Raw genomic sequence first — 19,297 nt, forward strand, 5'->3', positions numbered from 1 at the left:
TGAATGAAAAAAGGTCCAAAAATTTTTTCAAAATATAAAAACAAAAATATCACAAATAAAAAAAACCCTTTAATAGTAAAAGTAGTGTTCAAAAATCCCCCCAAAAATGTCACTTATTCCCCTTAAAAACTTAACAGAAAATTGATGAAAAGGTTGTGTATACATCATGATAATACAAATTAAAACTACAGCTCACTCCAGAAAAGAGGTCATTAAGCAGCTTCGTGATGAAAATATTAAAAAGTTATGGAGATCAAATTTTTTTTAAGATTCATTTATTTTATATCTTCTTTTATGGCTGTTATTAAGAGCTGTTTTGCATGAAAAAGAGATATTGTTTTTGCCAATGTATTCAATTCCAGGATACTACTTCTTCATTGAGAACTTTTATTTATTTGTTTTGTCTCATCAGAAAAGATTGATCATCTTATAGTGTTTGCACAAGAAAAGGATTTGTTTTCTGACTTCACTGTCCTTTATATTAGCTCTCACGGGTCCAACTACTCTCTATCACAGCTTTCTCTAGCAGTCAATCATACAGAGAGAATTTTGTCCTTCCATCACTCTTATGTTATAGAGACATATATATCGAAATCTTTGTCTGTGAGAGCCATGATCTAGCATAAATCAGCGGTGTGTCAGATAAGCCAGAACTTTACACTAATTTCTAGGCTGTAAGGATACCGTTAAACCAGCAGTACTTGGAAGAGGAGTTTGCTGATGACATCCGTGAAGAAGGAAAAGATGAGCATATACTCCTACCAGAGTTTTCATAGTAATCAATATAGCTGGCAGCTTGAGAATTGGGATTGTGTCATGAGAATAATACCATATATTAATACTATATTGTACATAAAATGTACACTATATTGAAAAAAATGGTACATCTACATATTACACTTATATGACATCTTATTATAAATCCATAGGCTTTCACACTTCTTCAAAAGCTATAAGATTTTAGAGTGTATAGAAAAAATGGAAGGGCACTCACCCACACTGAGGCTCATCTTCATAAAAGACTCCTTTTATTGAGGTAGTACATCTTTAAGAACAATTCGTGCAGGGAGGGAAGAACAGCATAAAGTGGCAGGAAGGCAACAGCCGTTTCGCGCAGCTATGTGCGCTTTCTCAAGCCTCATTGCATTTGAGGCTTGAGAAAGCGCACATAGCTGCGCGAAACGGCTGTTGCCTTCCTGCCACTTTATGCTGTTCTTCCCTCCCTGCACGAATTGTTCTTAAAGATGTATTACCTCAATAAAAGGAGTCTTTTATGAAGATGAGCCTCAGTGTGGGTGAGTGCCCTTCCATTTTTTCTATACTTTTTCCATTGCTGATAAGCTTTTTTCCGATTGCTGAGCACCCCCACGGCTCTTAATATATAAAGTTGTTTCCTCATATCCACTTCCGATTTATCAAGGACTCGTATCCATATATCCAGCAGTGCCATCCTATATATTTTCTTTTCTTCAGATTTTAGAGTGTGCCTGTTGGAAATTTTGCTCATTCATCCAGAAGATCAATTTGTGAGGTCAGACACTGATGTTGGCAGAGAGCGCCTGCCGCACAATCTTCATTCTTGTTCATTCCAAAGGGGTTTGATAGGGTTCAGGTCAGAGCTCTGTGCAGGGCAGTCATGTTCTTCCACATCAAATTCACTCCATCTGACGCTTGACTTTATGAAGTAAGTCTTGCATGTTCAGCCATGGAAATCCATGCCATCAACAGGGCAGCAATTTTCTGCTTATATTACTGCAAAAGGAGGTATGGAACTCTACAGTCAGAAGTATGTTGATGACTTTTATTCACTAGGCACCTCAAGACTTGGCAACTTTGCTCTGAAACTTTATGTGGTCTAGCACTTAATGGCTTAGTTGCTGTGGTTCCTAAACTCTTCCAGTTTTCAACACTACAAATCATAGTTGGCCATAGAATTACTTGGAAGGACCTCTCCACACTCTCTCCTACTTACACCTGCTATCCCTGTCCCTGCGTCTACTTACCTCTGGTGACATATCTCTTAATCCTGGACCACCCCAGCAAATCCCTATTGCCGAATCTTTCCACACCACTGGCATCAGTGCATGGAACCCCCTAAACCTTACACCTATCTTACTTGCTGCTGCCCCTCAGGCCTTTCCCCCACCCTCTCTGATGCACTATAGAACGCTTGTTCCATATACAATAAACTCGACTACATACATAAACTTTTCATTTCTCAGTATCACAGAAACATGTCTAATACCCTCAGACACCACCTCCTCTGCTACCCTATCCTATGGAGGTAGCAAGCCTGAAGAAGTGTGTATAACACACGAAACGGTTGTTGCATATCCGCTTGATGCTACCATCCTCTGAATGTGCGCATATTTTTAAAGGCTAAAGAAATAAAGTTTCTCTTTTTTTAAGATACTGGTGGTGAGTACCCTGACTTTTTTCTTTTTTTGTTTGATGCGATTATCATTTTTCATTCAGTGAGCACCACCCTCCTCATAGCAGCTTTCTATATCGACACACTATTACCTCTGTTTCCCCTGTCTGGTTTAGGGCACAAAGACATTTGAAGAGTAAACAGTGGTGCCACCTACAATTCTTTTGCTTAATTTTGCTCTCCTATGGAGTTCTGCAATTCTCGCATACTCTTTGACCCAACAATAAACCTGGTGGAGGTGTAGGCATACTCCTGTCTGACAATTCCTCCTTTGCCCCAATCTAACCACTACCTACCCTAACCCCCCCTCCTTTGAAGTGCACTCTGTTCACATTTACTCACCCTCCAACCTCCAGCTGGCTGTCATATATTGACCACCAGGACCTACCGCTGCCTTCATTGACCATTTCACCACCTGACTAATGCACCTCCTATCCACAGACACCCCCACCATCATCATGGGTGATTTCAAAGTCCCCATTAACTCAAACCACCCCTCGGCTTTCAGTCTTCTATCCCTCACCGCCTCCTTTGGTCTCTTTCTATGGTCTTCCTCTGTCACCCACACAAAGGGGCATGCATTGGACCTCATATTCACCCCACTCTGCTCTCTATGCAACCTCTCAAACTCTCCGACCACACTCTGTGACCACAGCCTGCTGATATTCTCTGCCCTCTCCTCTGCCCTCCCCCAACCCCTAAACCAACATGGCCCTGCAGGATACTTGAAATTCACACGCTCTCAGACTCTCCTATCACTCACTGACATATCCCCAACCCAAATGCAGATCCTGCTGCTACCTTCTATAATACCACCTTGACTTCAGCCCCCTTCACTAACACCAGAGTTTGACTAATTAATAGGCAACCCTGGCACACCGACCTGACTGAAAAACTGAGATGTGGCTCACAGGTTGCAGAAAAGGAAAAGCCACCCCCAGGAGGACTAAATAAGGTGTAAAGAGGCAGTTCTCACCTTCAAGAATGCACTCACCTCTACAAAGCAGATCTACTTTGCCGCACTCATATTTGCCCTATTCTACAACCTAAAACAGCTCTCCAACACACCTTCAAGTCCCTTCTTCATCTTCCAGTGCCCCTTCCGACATCACTTATCTCAGTTGATGACTTTGCCTCTTATTTCATAAGCAAAATTGACACCATCAGAGACAGTCTCACCCTACACCCCCAACAACCACTCTACCCAACTGTTCAGTGCCAACTCATTGAATCTCATAGTTTTCAATACCATTGCTATGCTGACGACACTCAACTATATCTCTCTGGACCAGACATTGCCTCTCCAGATTACCAGATTGTCTAGCAGTGATAGCCTCCTTTCTCTCCTCCTGCTTTCTCAAACTCAACATGGAGAAAACGGAGTTCAGCATTTTCGCCCCACCTCTCATGGCCTCTTCACCTGACCCATCTATCAAAGTTTATGGAACCACACTTACCCCAGTCCCATGGATCCATTGCCTTGGGATAACCTTGGACTCTGACCTATCCTTCAAGTCGCATATCCAAACCCTCAACACCTCCTGCTGCCTCCAACTCAAGAACATCCATCGAATCCCCGCCTTCCTCACCCCTGAAACTACAAAGATTGTAGTCCATGCTCTCATAATCCCCCTTTTAGATTACTAAGTTCTCCATGGCTTCCCAGCAAATACTCTCATCCCCCTCCAGTCCACCTTAAACTGTGCTGCTTGCTTAATAGACCTCTTCCCCTGTTCTTCATCAGCCACTCCTTTGACTGGCTACCTGTTGCCCAGCGAATAGAGTTAAAATTACTAACGCTGACATACAAAGCCATCCACAACTTGTCTCCTCCACATATCTCTGACCTATTCTCCCACTACCTGCTCACAAGCAACCTTTGATCCTCAAAAGACCTCCTACTCTGCTCTGCTCTTATCTGCTCTTCACTCCAAGATGTCTCCCTTGCATCCCCCATACTCTGGGACTCATTACCAAGACACATAAGACTGACCCCCACAATCACAAGTTTCAAGAAGGCCCTGAAGACTCACCTATTCAGGAAGGCCTACAACTTCCAATAACACTACTGTCACCACACCACCACCTCAAGAGTCTCTACCCTCACCTTCTGTCTCTTCCCTCATAGATTGTAAGCCCTTGCGGGCAGGGCCCTTTGCCCCACTGTGCTAGTTAGTCAGTGTCAGTATTGTATTTGTTTTGTGCAGCACCATGGAATTAATGGTGCCATATAAATAATAATAATAATAATAATAGTGCAATCCTATTACCTTACCTTGCTCAAATTCAGTGAGCTTTTCAGAACAAGCCTTTTTTTTTTTTTTTTTTTTTTTTTAAACAAATGTTTATAATTGGCAGACTGCATGGCTATTCACTTTCATACACTTGTTGCAATGGGACTGAATGAAACCCCTATATTCAGTGATTACGAGGTGTGATCCGATATGTTTCTTCGCATACTGTATCTTATCCTGGTAGTGACTGTTGATCATAGAGGCTTAATATAGTCATACCTGAAGCATCCTGCTGCTGGAGTACCTAGAAGTATGCTAAGTGGCAGCGGTTTAACCTCCTACAATCTAGTGAAAGGTTCTCTTTAACTGTATGGAAGAAATGCTAAGACTTAATGCTTCAATACACACACACCCTGAACAGTTTTTGTGCAAAACATACATTTTATAAATAGACTAAAGAAGCCAAATAGTGATTTAGTCCATATCATTGTAGAGAATCTATCTGGGACAGTAAAGAACGGATCATGTACGCCATTGCACTGGAACAAAACAGCAGGTGCAGTGGTATCGGCTGTTCAAGTAAACCATTCCTATGGCAGTTCTCTCTGCTGGCATTTTGAGTAGTCACTTGAAATTGCCCAGAGAACAATGCTTCCTTCTGTGGTGTGTGGTTTATTAAGTGAAGGTTTTAATTAGTGTGTTGTAATGATTAAGATCCGATTCTAAACAACTCACTAAGAAATACAAAGCAGATTTTTTTCATTAATCTATGCGCTCAGGAAAAAAAAACTGCTTCGCAAAGTAAACCAACAAATTAATCCTTCTCTGCTGGAAACATCTTCATTATTACAAGAGGAACTATGCTGACATTTCTCTAGTCTGAAATTACCACGGAAGTCATTAGCAACTGTCATATACAAATAGCCTGGAACTATAGGCACTGCTGCATACCTTACACATAGAGGAGCCTCTGAAGAGGATGCTATAATTGCATCGTTAGACTTAGGAATTACTCTACGTATGATACATTCCAAACAGCTCCTTATATGAAATAAAAAGCTGATATCTCTTAGATAAGATATAAAAGTGGTATGATACCATTCTATCATCCATCGCACTAACCCTTGGTGTTATACACATAATCGCATGATCATCTTAACTTCACTGCTATTAGTTTTACTAAGGCTAAGTGATCGTAGCATTTGTGTGTTACAGTTAAAGGGTTTGTCCAGGAGTTAGAGGTGTAAAGTAAAGAAAAAGCATACACATCTTGTCCCTGCACTTCATTATCCAAAAAGCACCTGCTGCTTATTTTAAATGTAGTTATAGGCTTATCCACAGCTGATCCACAGCTTACTGAACTTCTCCATACAGAGGCTTGCAAAAGTATTCATACCCCTTGAACTTTTTCACATTTTGTCACTATACAACCACAAACTTAAATTTATTTTATTGATATTTTAAGTGATAGACGAACACAAAGTAGCAGATAATTGTGCAGTGGAAGGAAAATGATACATGGTTTTCAAAATTTGAATCATATAAAAATCTGAAAAGTGAGATATGCAAAAGCTCAGGGAGGAAAATCTGTCCACAGGACAACTATAAGTCGCGCACTCCACAAATTTGGCCTTTATGGAAGCGTGGAAGAAAACCATTGTTGAAAGAAAGACATAAAAAGTGCCGTTTGCCACAAGCCATATAGGAGACACAGTGTGAAAGAAGGTGCCCTGGTCAGATGAGACCAAAGTTGGAATTTTTTAAATAAATGCAAAGCGCTATGTGTGGTAGAAAAGTAACACCACTTATCGCCCAAACACACCATCCCCACTGTGAAACATGGTGGCAGCAGCATCATGCTGTGGGGAGACTTTTCTTCAACAGAGAAGTTGGTCAGAGTTGATGGGAAGATGGATGGAGCTAAATAGAGAGCAATCCTGGAAGAAAACCTGTTGAAGGCTGCAAAAGACGTGAGACTCAAAAGGAGATTCACCTTCCAGCAAGACAATGCCCCAAAAACATACAGCCAGAGCTACAGTGGAATGGATTAGATCAAAGAATATTCTGCTATTAAGCTATTTTGAGAAGAATTGGCAACAATCTCAGTCTCCAGATGCACAAAGCTGTTAGAGACATATTCCGAAGGACTATAATTGTAACAAAAAGTGGCTCTACAAAGTATTGATATAGGGGGTTGAATACTTTTGCACTTCACACTTTCCAAATCTTTGCTTCATTAAAATTTTGACAACCATGTATCATTTTCATTCCACTTCTCAATTATCTGCTACTTTGTGTTGGTCTATCACTTAAAATCTCAGTATAATACTTTTAAGTTTGTGGTTGTAAGATGACAAAATGTGAAAAAGTTCAACGGGTATGAATACTCTTTCCACTGTACAGAGGGCTGCCACAAAATGTTTACTGCTATCCTTTGCAGTAAACAACATTTTACAAAGGGTGACTAATAGCACTGTGTAGCATCTGGAAAAAAAAAAAAGCTAGCAGAACCCAGTGAAATCAATGGGAGGCTTTTTTCAGAGCTGAAAATTCTGTGCCAAATAAAGTGCCATTTTCCTCCGTGTACACGCTATGCACAGAATTTGGTATTGTGCTGAAGTACATGGAACTGCAGAAGGGCAAAAACTGGATTAATTAACAAATGTATCCAAACATGGAATTCTCATCATTCACTAGTGAAATGGCCGTAAAACTGTAATAGCTTTTCACATTACTGGAGCACTTGATATGTTTGGCACCTTCAAATGGGGAGCTGCCTAGTTAATGTAAGATTTGTATTCATTTCATTGGACGTTAAGCAGCTGGAATGCTCTCCAGATATCTCAAGGTGACACCAATTCTATGTTCTAGTCAGGTGTCATAAATTTATTCTATACGGGGCCATTGTCTAAGCGAACAAATGTCGTTTTTTAATGTATGTTTTACGCTGTTTTGAATGTTTTACCTTTCCAACGTAGAGAGGTTCTGTTCCTGTGTACTCCTCCAAAACAAAGAACTGGTTCCATACCCAGCTCCTCTTCAATCGGTTGTGCAGCAACTGTTTGTCCAGGGATTTATCATCTAAATCTCGGATCAGCTGAATGGAAGATGTAAAAACTCCATTTGTCAAGTCCAGCAACATCATATAGTAAATGTAGACACCATGTCCAAGATAATTCTTCAGATGTCGCATTCTCTTATGATGTCTTCTTAGTTTTAATTAATAAAAGTAAAGCAGTACAAGCTGATGTTGAATAAATATAGGAGTGAAAAGCTGTTTGATCCTTTGTCTTTGATGGCAGTCCTAACAGCAGACACCTAGGCAAGTAGAAAAGAAGAAAAGAAGCATAAAGTCAAATGATATCTTCAGTGGAAATAATGATATTTTCTGCTACAGGATGTGGAGTCTTTCGCATGGCTAGCATGATAATAAAATATGAACAGTATGTTTAGGAACAAAGAGGCCTGTTATCTTCCTATATACAACAAAGTACCTTTGGACACAGGCACACTGGGGGTTGTAGTTAGTGGGGAGGATTACTTCACTTTGGTTACTTTGATTACTACAGGGTTCCACTGTATTATTGATTTGCTGGAGTTAACAGCATGCTCTGAGAAATACAGTATTTATGATCTGAGAAGCCCTTTGAAAGTGCTGAATATAAGCATTCGCTTCCAGAAAATAGAATACCTACCAAGCAATTTCCAAGGACAGCTGCATTTTTTTTTCTAAATATATATTTTGTTGAGACACAAAAGCTTATAACGTTTATTTTTATGGCAAATCTGTATCATTCCTGACCTTAATTATTATTTTACGCTTGCTGTGGCATTCAATGTCACTTGAATTGCAGTTTTCCAGAAACGCAGATTGGTACTGTTAATGCAGGGACACAGCCCACATCTAAATGGTCAGTTCATCATTATGTGATCCACATGGGAGATTGGGAGTTTGACAGTCACATGACATTGTATGATATTGTACAAGTCAGACAAACAGATTTTCTTTCTTGTGTCTGAAAGGCTGCTTTAGGTAAAGGAATGCCGACCTCCAATGCAGGACGCTCTCTCATCAGTCAAGGGTCTTTTGTTGTCATGAAGTCAGATTAGCTGGTGACCTCACTCACTGCTATTGAGTCAGGAAACTTTTTCTTTCACAGTTTTGTGAAACTTAATGAGGTGGCATCGCGCTCAAGTTACTCTGTCAAAACACTCAGAACATCTTTTATAGTATTAGCGTTGAGCTGCTCAGTTTAAAGACCCTGAAGTCGCTTTCTCCCTCTGCTTTCTCTCTTGTCCTCTCTCCATCTGGCTCGCACAAGCAATTATAGCAATGTTTATTTATTATTTGGCAACTTAGTGACAATACATTTTACAACTTTTTTTTTCTGCTTCAATTTATTGGTAGCAAGTGAACAGCTGCATGTCTCCAAGAAAGTCATAATATATACGGTTTCTCTTTACTTCCCACTTCCTAAGAATTCAACACAGTTGTACGGCACAAGCCAGTAAGACCAGAAAATAATACTATGGTTCATGTCAAGGAGGGCATCCATGTAATAATAATAATACTAATAATAATAATAATAATATATTTTATTTATATAGCGCCAACATATTCCGCAGCACTGTACAATTTGTAGGGTTCAAGTACAGATAAAAAGGTACATTACAAAGAAATAGTGACTTCACACAATGGGACTGAGGGTCCTGCTCACAAGAGCTTACAATCTATGAGGTAGAGGGGGTGACACAAGAGGTAGCAGGGGCAGCATTGCTTATGCAGAGTCAGACAATTTTGTAATAGAGGTTACTGTCATTGCCCAAACATAAAACTGTATGAGCCGTCACCAGTCATGTCCTTCAATGTGCAGATGGTGCTTGGACATATAAAGTTAGCCTGATATGGCATCATATCATGTGGGGTAATGTGGGAGCTGGAACAGAGGAGGGTTTAAATTTTACAGATTCTAATTGGTAAATGGCACGGAAGGGGTTTACATCAGGAATTGTGATAGGCCTGTCTGGAAAGATGTGTCTATAGTTTGCGCTTGAAGCTGTAGAAACTGCGAGTTATTATGATTGTTTGGGATGGAGCATTACAGAGAAGTGGTGCAACTCGGGAGACGTCTTGTATGTGTACATAATTTCTGAGTACGTGTATTTTAAGCAATGGGTGCTTCATAAAAGCAAATGTCTATGGACAAGTATGGATGTTCCATGTTACAATAACTGCCATCGTGTAGTACTACATTTGATAATAGCAGTGCGAAGTATGGGCAGGCTATCATGCGCGAATGCTGTGCTGCACGTGATAACAGTCATTATCATCGACCCCTAATGATTTTTATTATCTTAGCGTGGGACATAGGGCTGTTGACTGCGGTTTCCACAATGGTGTTCAAGGCTTCAGTCTCTTGGAATAGGATTAGGTCAGTAGCCTAGGGATCTGCATCTCTGGTTTTGGACCTCACGGACACATGTATATCATTGATGTAGCATTACAGGAGCTCTATTTTCCTATATTAATAGGCAGTCATACCCTGGGTGAATATTGTACTACTAGTCAGTGGCTGCTGCTGTTGGTTTATTTTATGTATATTTGGTTGTGCACACATTTGTTGGTATTATATAGGAACTTTTTAATAAAAGTTAAGTTTTATCTGTTATATATTCCTACAACGTAATACAATGTATCTGGTTAGAACAATTATTCACAGTGAAGTGGTTACATCTGTATGGTTGTCTCATACTCTTCCACATTGTGCTATTTGGTTTGTTTTTTATCACTGCAACATGATCTACACAGAGAATATTTACGATGTATACTGGTAGGGTTGCCATTCTTTTTTTACCTTAAAGGGGTTTTCTGGGACTAAAATATTGATGAACTATCCTTGTTTGTGCCTGTATGGACAAGGTACATACAACACATCAGCCTGCAGTCCTGCAAATAATAACAAGGATATATTAATGAAATCTGTGAGGCTACTCTTTCTTTCCTGTTCCTTTCCTGTTTGTCATATGAACATGCCAAGCCAAGTTTTAATGTTGTATTGGGCTTATGCAGACTTATTGTTGTACTGGGCTTATGCAGACCCGTCGGCTGAATATGACTGTACTGAATTATGTATACGTGCAGTCATGCCCTCTTCACATACTTTTCCCCATCACTCATTTTCTATCAGTTAATATATAGAATAGGCTTTCTATACAACTAATTTAGTGCTAGTTGTATCTTTGCAGTAGCAAACAAAATAGACTATGCTGAAAAGTCTTTGCAGCCCTATCAATACAATTGGAACAGTGTTGGGGGTGACATGTTTTGCACAGATTTTGGCTTTGAATAGACGGCACTAAACAGTGACCTCTTACATGCTGCTTTTTATTCAGATTAAATGGATAATCCAGTTGCTTGCACGGGACTGCCATGGGACATTGGGTGCTTTGTGTTGTAGATTCCATCTCTTAGTGACATCTTGTCCAGTTGAACTAGCGAGTTCCCACCCACATGCTGAGTATTCCTCATACATTGACCTGTCTGGCCATGGTTCACAGTCTTCCTTCAGAATCTGCACTGAATATCGTCTTTTACAATTTTATATTCAAGTGATTTGTGCTGTGTTTAAACCTAATAGAGCAGTTTATTTATTAACTGACATGATAAAAATGTGCCGCTATGAACATGACTTATAATACATATAAAATGCTGAAATGCTGTAAGCTGCTGAAAAAACCCATTAAACCTAATTATTTTTTGTCCCAATGACACATATCAAAAGCTGAGGGTGTTACTTTATTGTATTATCAGGGTATGTCTTATCTGTGGAATTACATAGGGTGGCAAGTTTGCATACTGGGATTTTTTAGGGGAAACAAGTATCAAATATGATTTCAACAGGTCTGTTTCATTGACCCTCTTGGAAATAAGTCACTGCCAAATGAAAAAGTTCATAGTTAAATTCCGGTCAATTCCATCTGCGTACGTGGTTGAAGCACATTTCAGACATCTAAATGCTATCTCCCTGCCTGGCTGTAATGCATTCACATTAGTCTGCCCTCTTACTTGCCACTTATTTACCAATCCCCCCATATGTCAAAGCAGAGATTAGCACATAATAGTAATGTACCTAAAAAAAAAATCTAAGAGCTAATGCCAAGATTCTTCATGTCCAAGAGGGGATGGACATCTAAGGAATAAATTATTATTTGTAATTGCTGAAACAGTGCCAATGTATGCTGCGGCGCTGTATACAGATCATTGTCCCTCACTTCAGATCATGTCCCCATTCACAAACTAATCTCTCAGACACACATAAGGGCTCATATCGTCATGCAGGTAAGAGTCAATTAAACACCAAAGACTTCATGGCATTAGTCACCGTCTGAATTGCTGAAAATTGATCCGAAACTGGGTCATGAATTAGCACTATAACTCTGAAATCAATGAACATCACCGCCTACAGTACAGAAGCATGGGAGTCTATGGACCGCAGTGCTGAACCGTGGAAAGGCTTTGGCTGAACCACCGCACACCAGAAACATGGTGACTATACGGAATATTCAACACAAATTAAAAATGATAAAATTTGTGAATCTTATTCCATTAGTTGTTTTTGCTGCATTTCAATAAGAAGTATAGTTGAGCAATCGGGAACGGAAAAGATCGGATTTCGATCGGCGATTGAGTAAATTTCACGATCGCGATTGGAATTCCGATCCCGATCTTTTCCAGTGGGATCGAGGTCGGAGTTATCTCAAGATCAGCTCAACCCTAAAAGTGACTTTTCCCATAGAAAAGCATTGATTAGGGTTGAGGATTGGGATCAGAAAAGATTGGATTCCGATTGGCAATCAAGCAAATTTCACAATCGCGATCGAGATCGGATGGAAAATGATTGGAAATCCGATTTTAAAATCGATCTTGAAATCTCAAGATCGGCTCAACCCTAATAAGAAGCAAATCAATCAATAAATAAATAAATTAAATTCATTTTGGTGATGGACAGTATTATAACCATTCAGTAAAATGAAACTTTTTTCCCCCCAAATTAAATTTAAATAATGTATTATATATTAATTTACTGAATTATAATAAATCACTAACTACCAGTAAGGGTGCATGCACACTACGTAACGCCGGGCGTGTATGAGAGCCGTACACGCCGGCGTTACAGCAGGGCTGCCGAACACTTCCCATTCACTTCAATGGGAGCGCTCGTAAACGCCGCTGTTACGAGCGCTCCCATTGAAGTGAATGGGAAGTGTTTGGCAGTCTGCTGTAATGCCGGCGTGTACGGCTCTCATACACGCCCGGCGTTACGTAGTGTGCATGCACCCTAAGAATGACCTTATTGTCTATATATCATGTAGATATTTCTGTTTCAGATATCACTATCTACATATTAGGTTATTTGTGAGGAATGGGAGAGGCAGACGGGCAGGATGTCCCATAGCCCCTACCATTCCCATCTGTTTTAGCTCTTTGTTATACCTCTATACTATGAATTCTGTAGTGTATTTCCTGACAGAATGTAACAAAATGTCTTTACCCATTGTTGTGCAAATATGTGTAGTCAATATGAGTAATAATGTTGTGAATTAACTTATTGTATTAATGCCCTGAAACACAGGAGACTCTCTTGTGTTCACTGAACCCTAGACATTTAATAGAGATCTGAATAGGCCGCATTGTTTCTCCAATAGCAATATGCTGCTCATTGTATACCACTAGGTACTGAGTTCTGCCCCCCCTCCCCTAATCGGATGTGCACCTGTTTCCTACCAGGCAGGCATCATGAGCGCGGCTCCCTGTGCTGAAATGTCTGGTGCTGTTCCAGAAAATGTCCTTTTATCAGAAATTGGTCATTTATGGTGCTGGTTTGTGTTTATATATTACTTTACATAATTTTAGGTTGTTGGCACAAAGAAAGAAACTGGAATTAAAAGTGAGTTTTTTTTTCTAGAACAGTAGAGGAACATATCCATCTGTATAATTGCCGACATGTAATTTTCAACTGCTTTACTGCAGTGATGGTCAGACTGCACTATGGTGCTTGAGATTACATAAATAAAATCTGCCTTAGGTAATGGCCATCAATTCAGAGTATGATTGTACTATGGGGATTGGCCAATGCAGCCAACCATTTCTCCCAAAAAAGTAGTTCCACGGTTATATTTTCAAGTCAAGTCTTCTTCTTCCAATATCACACATTTTGTAATTCTGCAGATACTGTGTAACTTGTTGCATACCTCCACTTTTTATTGATGTTGTTAGTTAGAGGTGAGATCTAGACAATAGGATGTATTATGACTTTGTCATGATGACTTGATTTCTTAGTTCTCCAGGAAGCCAGAAAATGATATCTGCCCTGGGCACTCGCCTTTGAGATGTATGAGCACCTTGCTAAATGCAAAAGTGCTGTATCACACTTTTAGAAATTGCTACTTAGGAGCCTTCTTTTTCTTCCCAAAGTACAGTCCTATGAAAAAGTTTGGGCACCCCTATTAATCTTAATCATTTTTAGTTCTAAATATTTTGGTGTTTGCAACAGCCATTTCAGTTTGATATATCTAATAACTGATGGACACAGTAATATTTCAGGATTGAAATGAGGTTTATTGTACTAACAGAAAATGTGCAATATGCATTAAACCAAAATTTGACCAGTGCAAAAGTATGGGCACCTCAACAGAAAAGTGACATTAATATTTAGTAGATCTTCCTTTTGCAAAGATAACAGCCTCTAGTCGCTTCCTGTAGCTTTTAATCAGTTCCTGGATCCTGGATGAAGGTATTTTGGACCATTCCTCTTTACAAAACAATTCAAGTTCAGTTAAGTTTGATGGTTGCCGAGCATGGACAGCCCGCTTCAAATCATCCCACAGATGTTCAATGATATTCAGGTCTGGGGACTGGGATGGCCATTCCAGAACATTGTAATTGTTCCTCTGCATGAATGCCTGAGTCGATTTGGAGCGTTTTTTTTGATTATTGTCTTGCTGACATATCCATCTCCGGCGTAACTTCAACTTCGTCACTGATTCTTGGACATTATTCTCAAGAATCTGCTGATACTGAGTGGAATCCATGTGACCCTCAACTTTAACAAGATTCCCGGTGCCGGCATTGGCCACACAGCCCCAAAGCATGATGGAACCTCCACCAAATTTTACAGTGGGTAGCATGTGTTTTTCATGGAATGCTGTTTTTTTTGGACTCCATGCATAACGCCTTTTTGTATGACCAAACAACTCAATCTTTCATCAGTCCACAGGACCTTCTTCCAAAATGAAGCTGGCTTATCCAAATGTGCTTTTGCATACCTCAGGCGACTCTGTTTGTGCCATGCTTGCAGAAATGGCTTCTTTCTCATCACTCTCCCATACAGCTTCTCCTTGTGCAAAGTGTGCTGTATTGTTGACCGATGCACAGTGACACCATCTGCAGCAAGATGATGCTGCAGCTCTTTGGAGGTGGTCTGTGGATTGTCCTTCACTGTTCTCACCATTCTCCTTCTCTGCCTTTCTGATATTTTTCTTGGCCTGCCACTTCTGGGCTTAACAAGAACTGTCCCTGTGGTCTTCCATTTCCTTACTATGTTCCTCACTGTGGAAACTGACAGGTTAAATCTCTGAGACAACTTTTTGTATCCTTCCCCTGAACAACTATGTTGAACAATCTTTGTTTTCAGATCATTTGAGAGTTGTTTTAAGTAGCCCATGATGCCACTCTTCAGAGGAGATTCAAATAGGAGAACAACTTGCAATTGGCCACCTTAAATACCTTTTCTCATGATTGGATAGATCTGGCTATGAAGTTCAAAGCTCAGTGAGGTTACAAAACCAATTTTGTGCTTCAGTAAGTCAGTAAAAAGTAGTTAGGAGTATTCAAATCAATAAAATGATAAGGGTGCCCATACTTTTGCACCGGTCAAATTTTGGTTTAATGCATGTTGCACATTTTCTGTTAGTACAATAAACCTCATTTCACTCCTGAAATATTACTGTGTCCATCAGTTATTAGATATATCAAACTGAAATGGCTGCTGCAAACACCAAAATATTTAGAACTAAAAATGATTAACCACATGAGGACCGCCGTACGTAAATTTACGGCCTCATGTGCTGGTACCTAAAGACCGGACTATTGCCGAAATACGTCCGGCCTTTAGGTACCTTTCTGGCGGGGGGAGGGGTGCGGGGGGGACAGGGGTTAGGTGTTACTAACACCTAACCCCTTCCTCCATAACGTCCAGTCGGAACTGAGTCCGACTGGAAGTTTTAACCCTTTCGATCGCGCCGTGAAACATCACGGCGCGATCGAAAGGCATCTGCCGACAATTAAATCAGATCGGCACCCCCCGCGGCGAGATCGGAGGGTGCCGATAGCAGTAAAAGGTAGTCTGGGGTCTGGCCAGTGACCCCAGACTGCCCGAAGCCCCCACATACCTGGTGATCCTGCCAGGACCTTCTGATGTCAGGCTGTGCGTCTACACAGCCTGACATCCTGCTACGGAATGCCATGTGGGACACCTGCAGGCTGTGTCTCACATGGCATTCTATATCAGCAAAGTATTGCTGATTGAAGTGTCCTAAATGGACACATGAAAAAGTAAAACAAAATGTAAAAAAAATAAAATGAAGTGTATGAAAAAAATTAATAAAGTTATAAAGCCCAAAAATCCCTTTTTCTCAATAGAAAATGAATTATATAAAAAAAAACTCAAAAGTAATAAAAACAATGCATATTTGGTATTGTCGCGTCCGTAACAATCTGTACAATAAAACTGAAATAATATTTAATGTACACGGCGAACGCCGGAAAAAAAAAACGGAAAAAACTCGCCGGAAGTAATGATTTTTCGCCATCTCACCATACAAAATATGCTATAAAAAGTGATCAAAAAGTCATATGCATCCGACAACAGTACCAATAAAAAGCGCAGGTTGTCCCGCAAAAAATAAGCCCTCAACCAACTCTGTCAACCGAAAAATAAAAATGTTACGCCTCTTAGAAGATGCGATGCAAAAAACATTGATTTATGTCCCCAAATGTGTTTTTCCTCTGCAGAACTAGTAACACATAAAAAAATACTATAAATGAGGTATCGCCGTAACCGTACCGACCCGCAGAATAAAGGGAACATGTTACTTATACTGTACGCTGCATGGCGCAAAATTAAAAAAGTAAAACTCAATGCCAGGATTGATTTTTTTTTTTTAAATCCAGCAAAAAAGGGTTAATAAAATGTATTCAATAAGATGTAGACACCCAAAAATGGTGTCATTACGAAATGCATCTCATCCCGCAAAGAATAAGCCCTTATATGGCCACGTCACCAGAAACATAAAGAAAATATAGCATCTCACAATGTGAAGACAAAAACCCTCAAAAATCGCCAAATTATTAGAACACAACTGGGTGCGTCATGTAGGGAATATATAAGCTGTGTGAGCGGATATCAGGGGACACCCCAGATTTACAGCTTATGAGGGAACAGACACCAGAAGTGACCCCTAAAGTGACCCCCAGAGTGACTCCCCCAATCATAGGAGCTACGGGGACATAGTAGGGAATTTGGTGTTTGCAATGTCCTCCGCACAGCTTATATATTCCCTCTTCGCCATCCGCTGTGCAGTCACGTCCGGGATACTAATACTCACTACACCCCCTGATAAATTCTTTGAGGGGTGCAGTTTTCAAAATGGGGTCACTCCTGGTACCCCATGGAATCCACTTTTCTGGTACCTTACAGGCTCTACAAACATGACATGGCGTCCAGATACCAAACATCTGAATCTGTGCTCCAAAAGCCGCATAGCGCTCCTTCCCTTCTGCACCCTGCTGTACGTCCAAACTGCAGTTTATGACACATGTATGACACATGTATGACACTGGTGTACCCCCGGATAACGGACATAATGTCATATGTGGGTATAAACTGATACTAGGGCACAGCCGGACACAGAAGGGAAGAAGGGTCATTTGGTTTTTGGAGCACAGACGGTTTGGTTTTTGGATGCCATGACACTTTTGTAGAGCTGAAACGCCAGTAATTTGGAATCCCCTGATAAATTACCTTATTTTGGAAACTACACCCCTGAAGGATTTATCCAGGGGTACAGACAGCATTTTTAACCCCCAAGTGTTGCTATAACTTTATATATATAACTATAACTGTAGTGGATTGTGAGAGGTGAAAATGACCATTTTTCCAGGAATACGTCCTTTCAGTGCGTAATATGTTGTGCCCACCTTGTATCAGAGATGAACGCTCTAAAAGCTGTTGTGCCTGGGATACCCGTTTAACAGTTTTTGGAGTGTCTCTGCTGACATAAGTCGGGCACAACATGTTGCACACTGAAATGGCAAATCTGTAAAATTTTCATTTTTAACTTCTCTATCAGTTGCGATTTCATTTCTGGAAACTAAATAAATGCAACACTCAAGGGTTAAAAATTCTCGCTACACCACTTGATAAATCCCATCAGTGGGGTAGTGTCCAAAATAGGGTGACATGTCTGCGGATTCCACTTTATTGGCAATTCAGGGGCTTTGCAAAAGTGGCATGGTGTGCTCCAAAAACCAATATAGCGCTCCTTTCCTTCTGTCCCCGGCTGTGCCCAAACAGCCATTTCTACCCACATATGGCATTAAGTACGTTATCCGGGGTACACCAGTGTCATACATGTGGGCATACACTGCTATTTGGGTACCCAGCAGGGTGCAGATGTGAAGGAGCAATATGTGCTTTTGGAGTGAAGATTTAGATTCTTCGTTTTTGGACACCACGTCACATTTGCAGAGACCCTAAAATTGCCCCTACAAAATGGGGTCACTTCTTGGTGAATTCCAGTTTACTGGAACCTCCAGGGCTCTGCAAAAACATCATGGCGCCCAGAGGGTCCCTCTAAATCTGTACCCCAAAAGCTAAAACGCACAGTGGTCCTTCCCTTCTGAGCCCTGCTGTGTGCCCAAGCAGCAGTTTACACCCACATATATAATTTTTTGACCCCCGGGATGGCCCACTTAATAGTTTTAGGAGTGCAGGTCTCTGACAACACAAAGTGGGTGCAACGTATTGGGCACCGAAATGGCATATTTTTAAAAATTTCAATTTTCATTTTGTACATTAATTTTTGGGAAGCATTTTAGGCTCAAAATGATAATACCCCTTGATACATTCCTTGACAGGTGTAGTTTCTAAAATGGGGTCACTTTTGAGGGGTTTCCATTGTATTGATACTTTAGGGGCTCTGCAAATGCGACATGGCACCTCAAAACTATTCCAGCAATATATGCCCTCCAAAATCCAAATAGCGCTCTTTCCATTCTGAGCCCCAGCATGTACCCATACAGCAGATTTTGGCCACATATGGGGTATTGCCGTGTTCAGAAGAAATTGTGTAACAAACTGTGGGGGGCTTTTAATTCTTAAACTATTTGCAAAATTAAAACTATGGCGCTAAATGGACGATTTATTGGGAAAAAAAGTAATTTTTCATTTTCACGTCCCAATGTTAATAAAATCTGTGAAACACCTGTGAGGCCAAAATACTCACTCTACCCCTAGACAAATTCTATGAGGGGTGTAGTTTCCAAAATGGGGTCACTTATAGGGGGTTTCCA

At 40.4% G+C, this 19,297-nt stretch overlaps 1 protein-coding gene across 2 annotated transcripts in view; it reads right to left on the reverse strand.

The window, feature by feature from the left end:
* Positions 1–19,297, reverse strand: part of CDH20 (cadherin 20) — a 334,567-nt gene that overhangs the window by 63,071 nt on the left and 252,199 nt on the right. For both annotated transcript variants that reach the window (XM_075270928.1, XM_075270927.1), the window contains one exon: positions 7,631–7,983. In XM_075270928.1, coding sequence (XP_075127029.1) covers positions 7,631–7,858 — 228 coding nt within the window. In that variant the 5' untranslated portion in view covers positions 7,859–7,983. The remainder of the gene's footprint in view (positions 1–7,630; positions 7,984–19,297) is intronic.

The sequence above is a fragment of the Leptodactylus fuscus genome, chromosome 4 (assembly GCF_031893055.1).
Source record: "Leptodactylus fuscus isolate aLepFus1 chromosome 4, aLepFus1.hap2, whole genome shotgun sequence".
Taxonomy (NCBI): Eukaryota; Metazoa; Chordata; class Amphibia; order Anura; family Leptodactylidae; genus Leptodactylus; species Leptodactylus fuscus.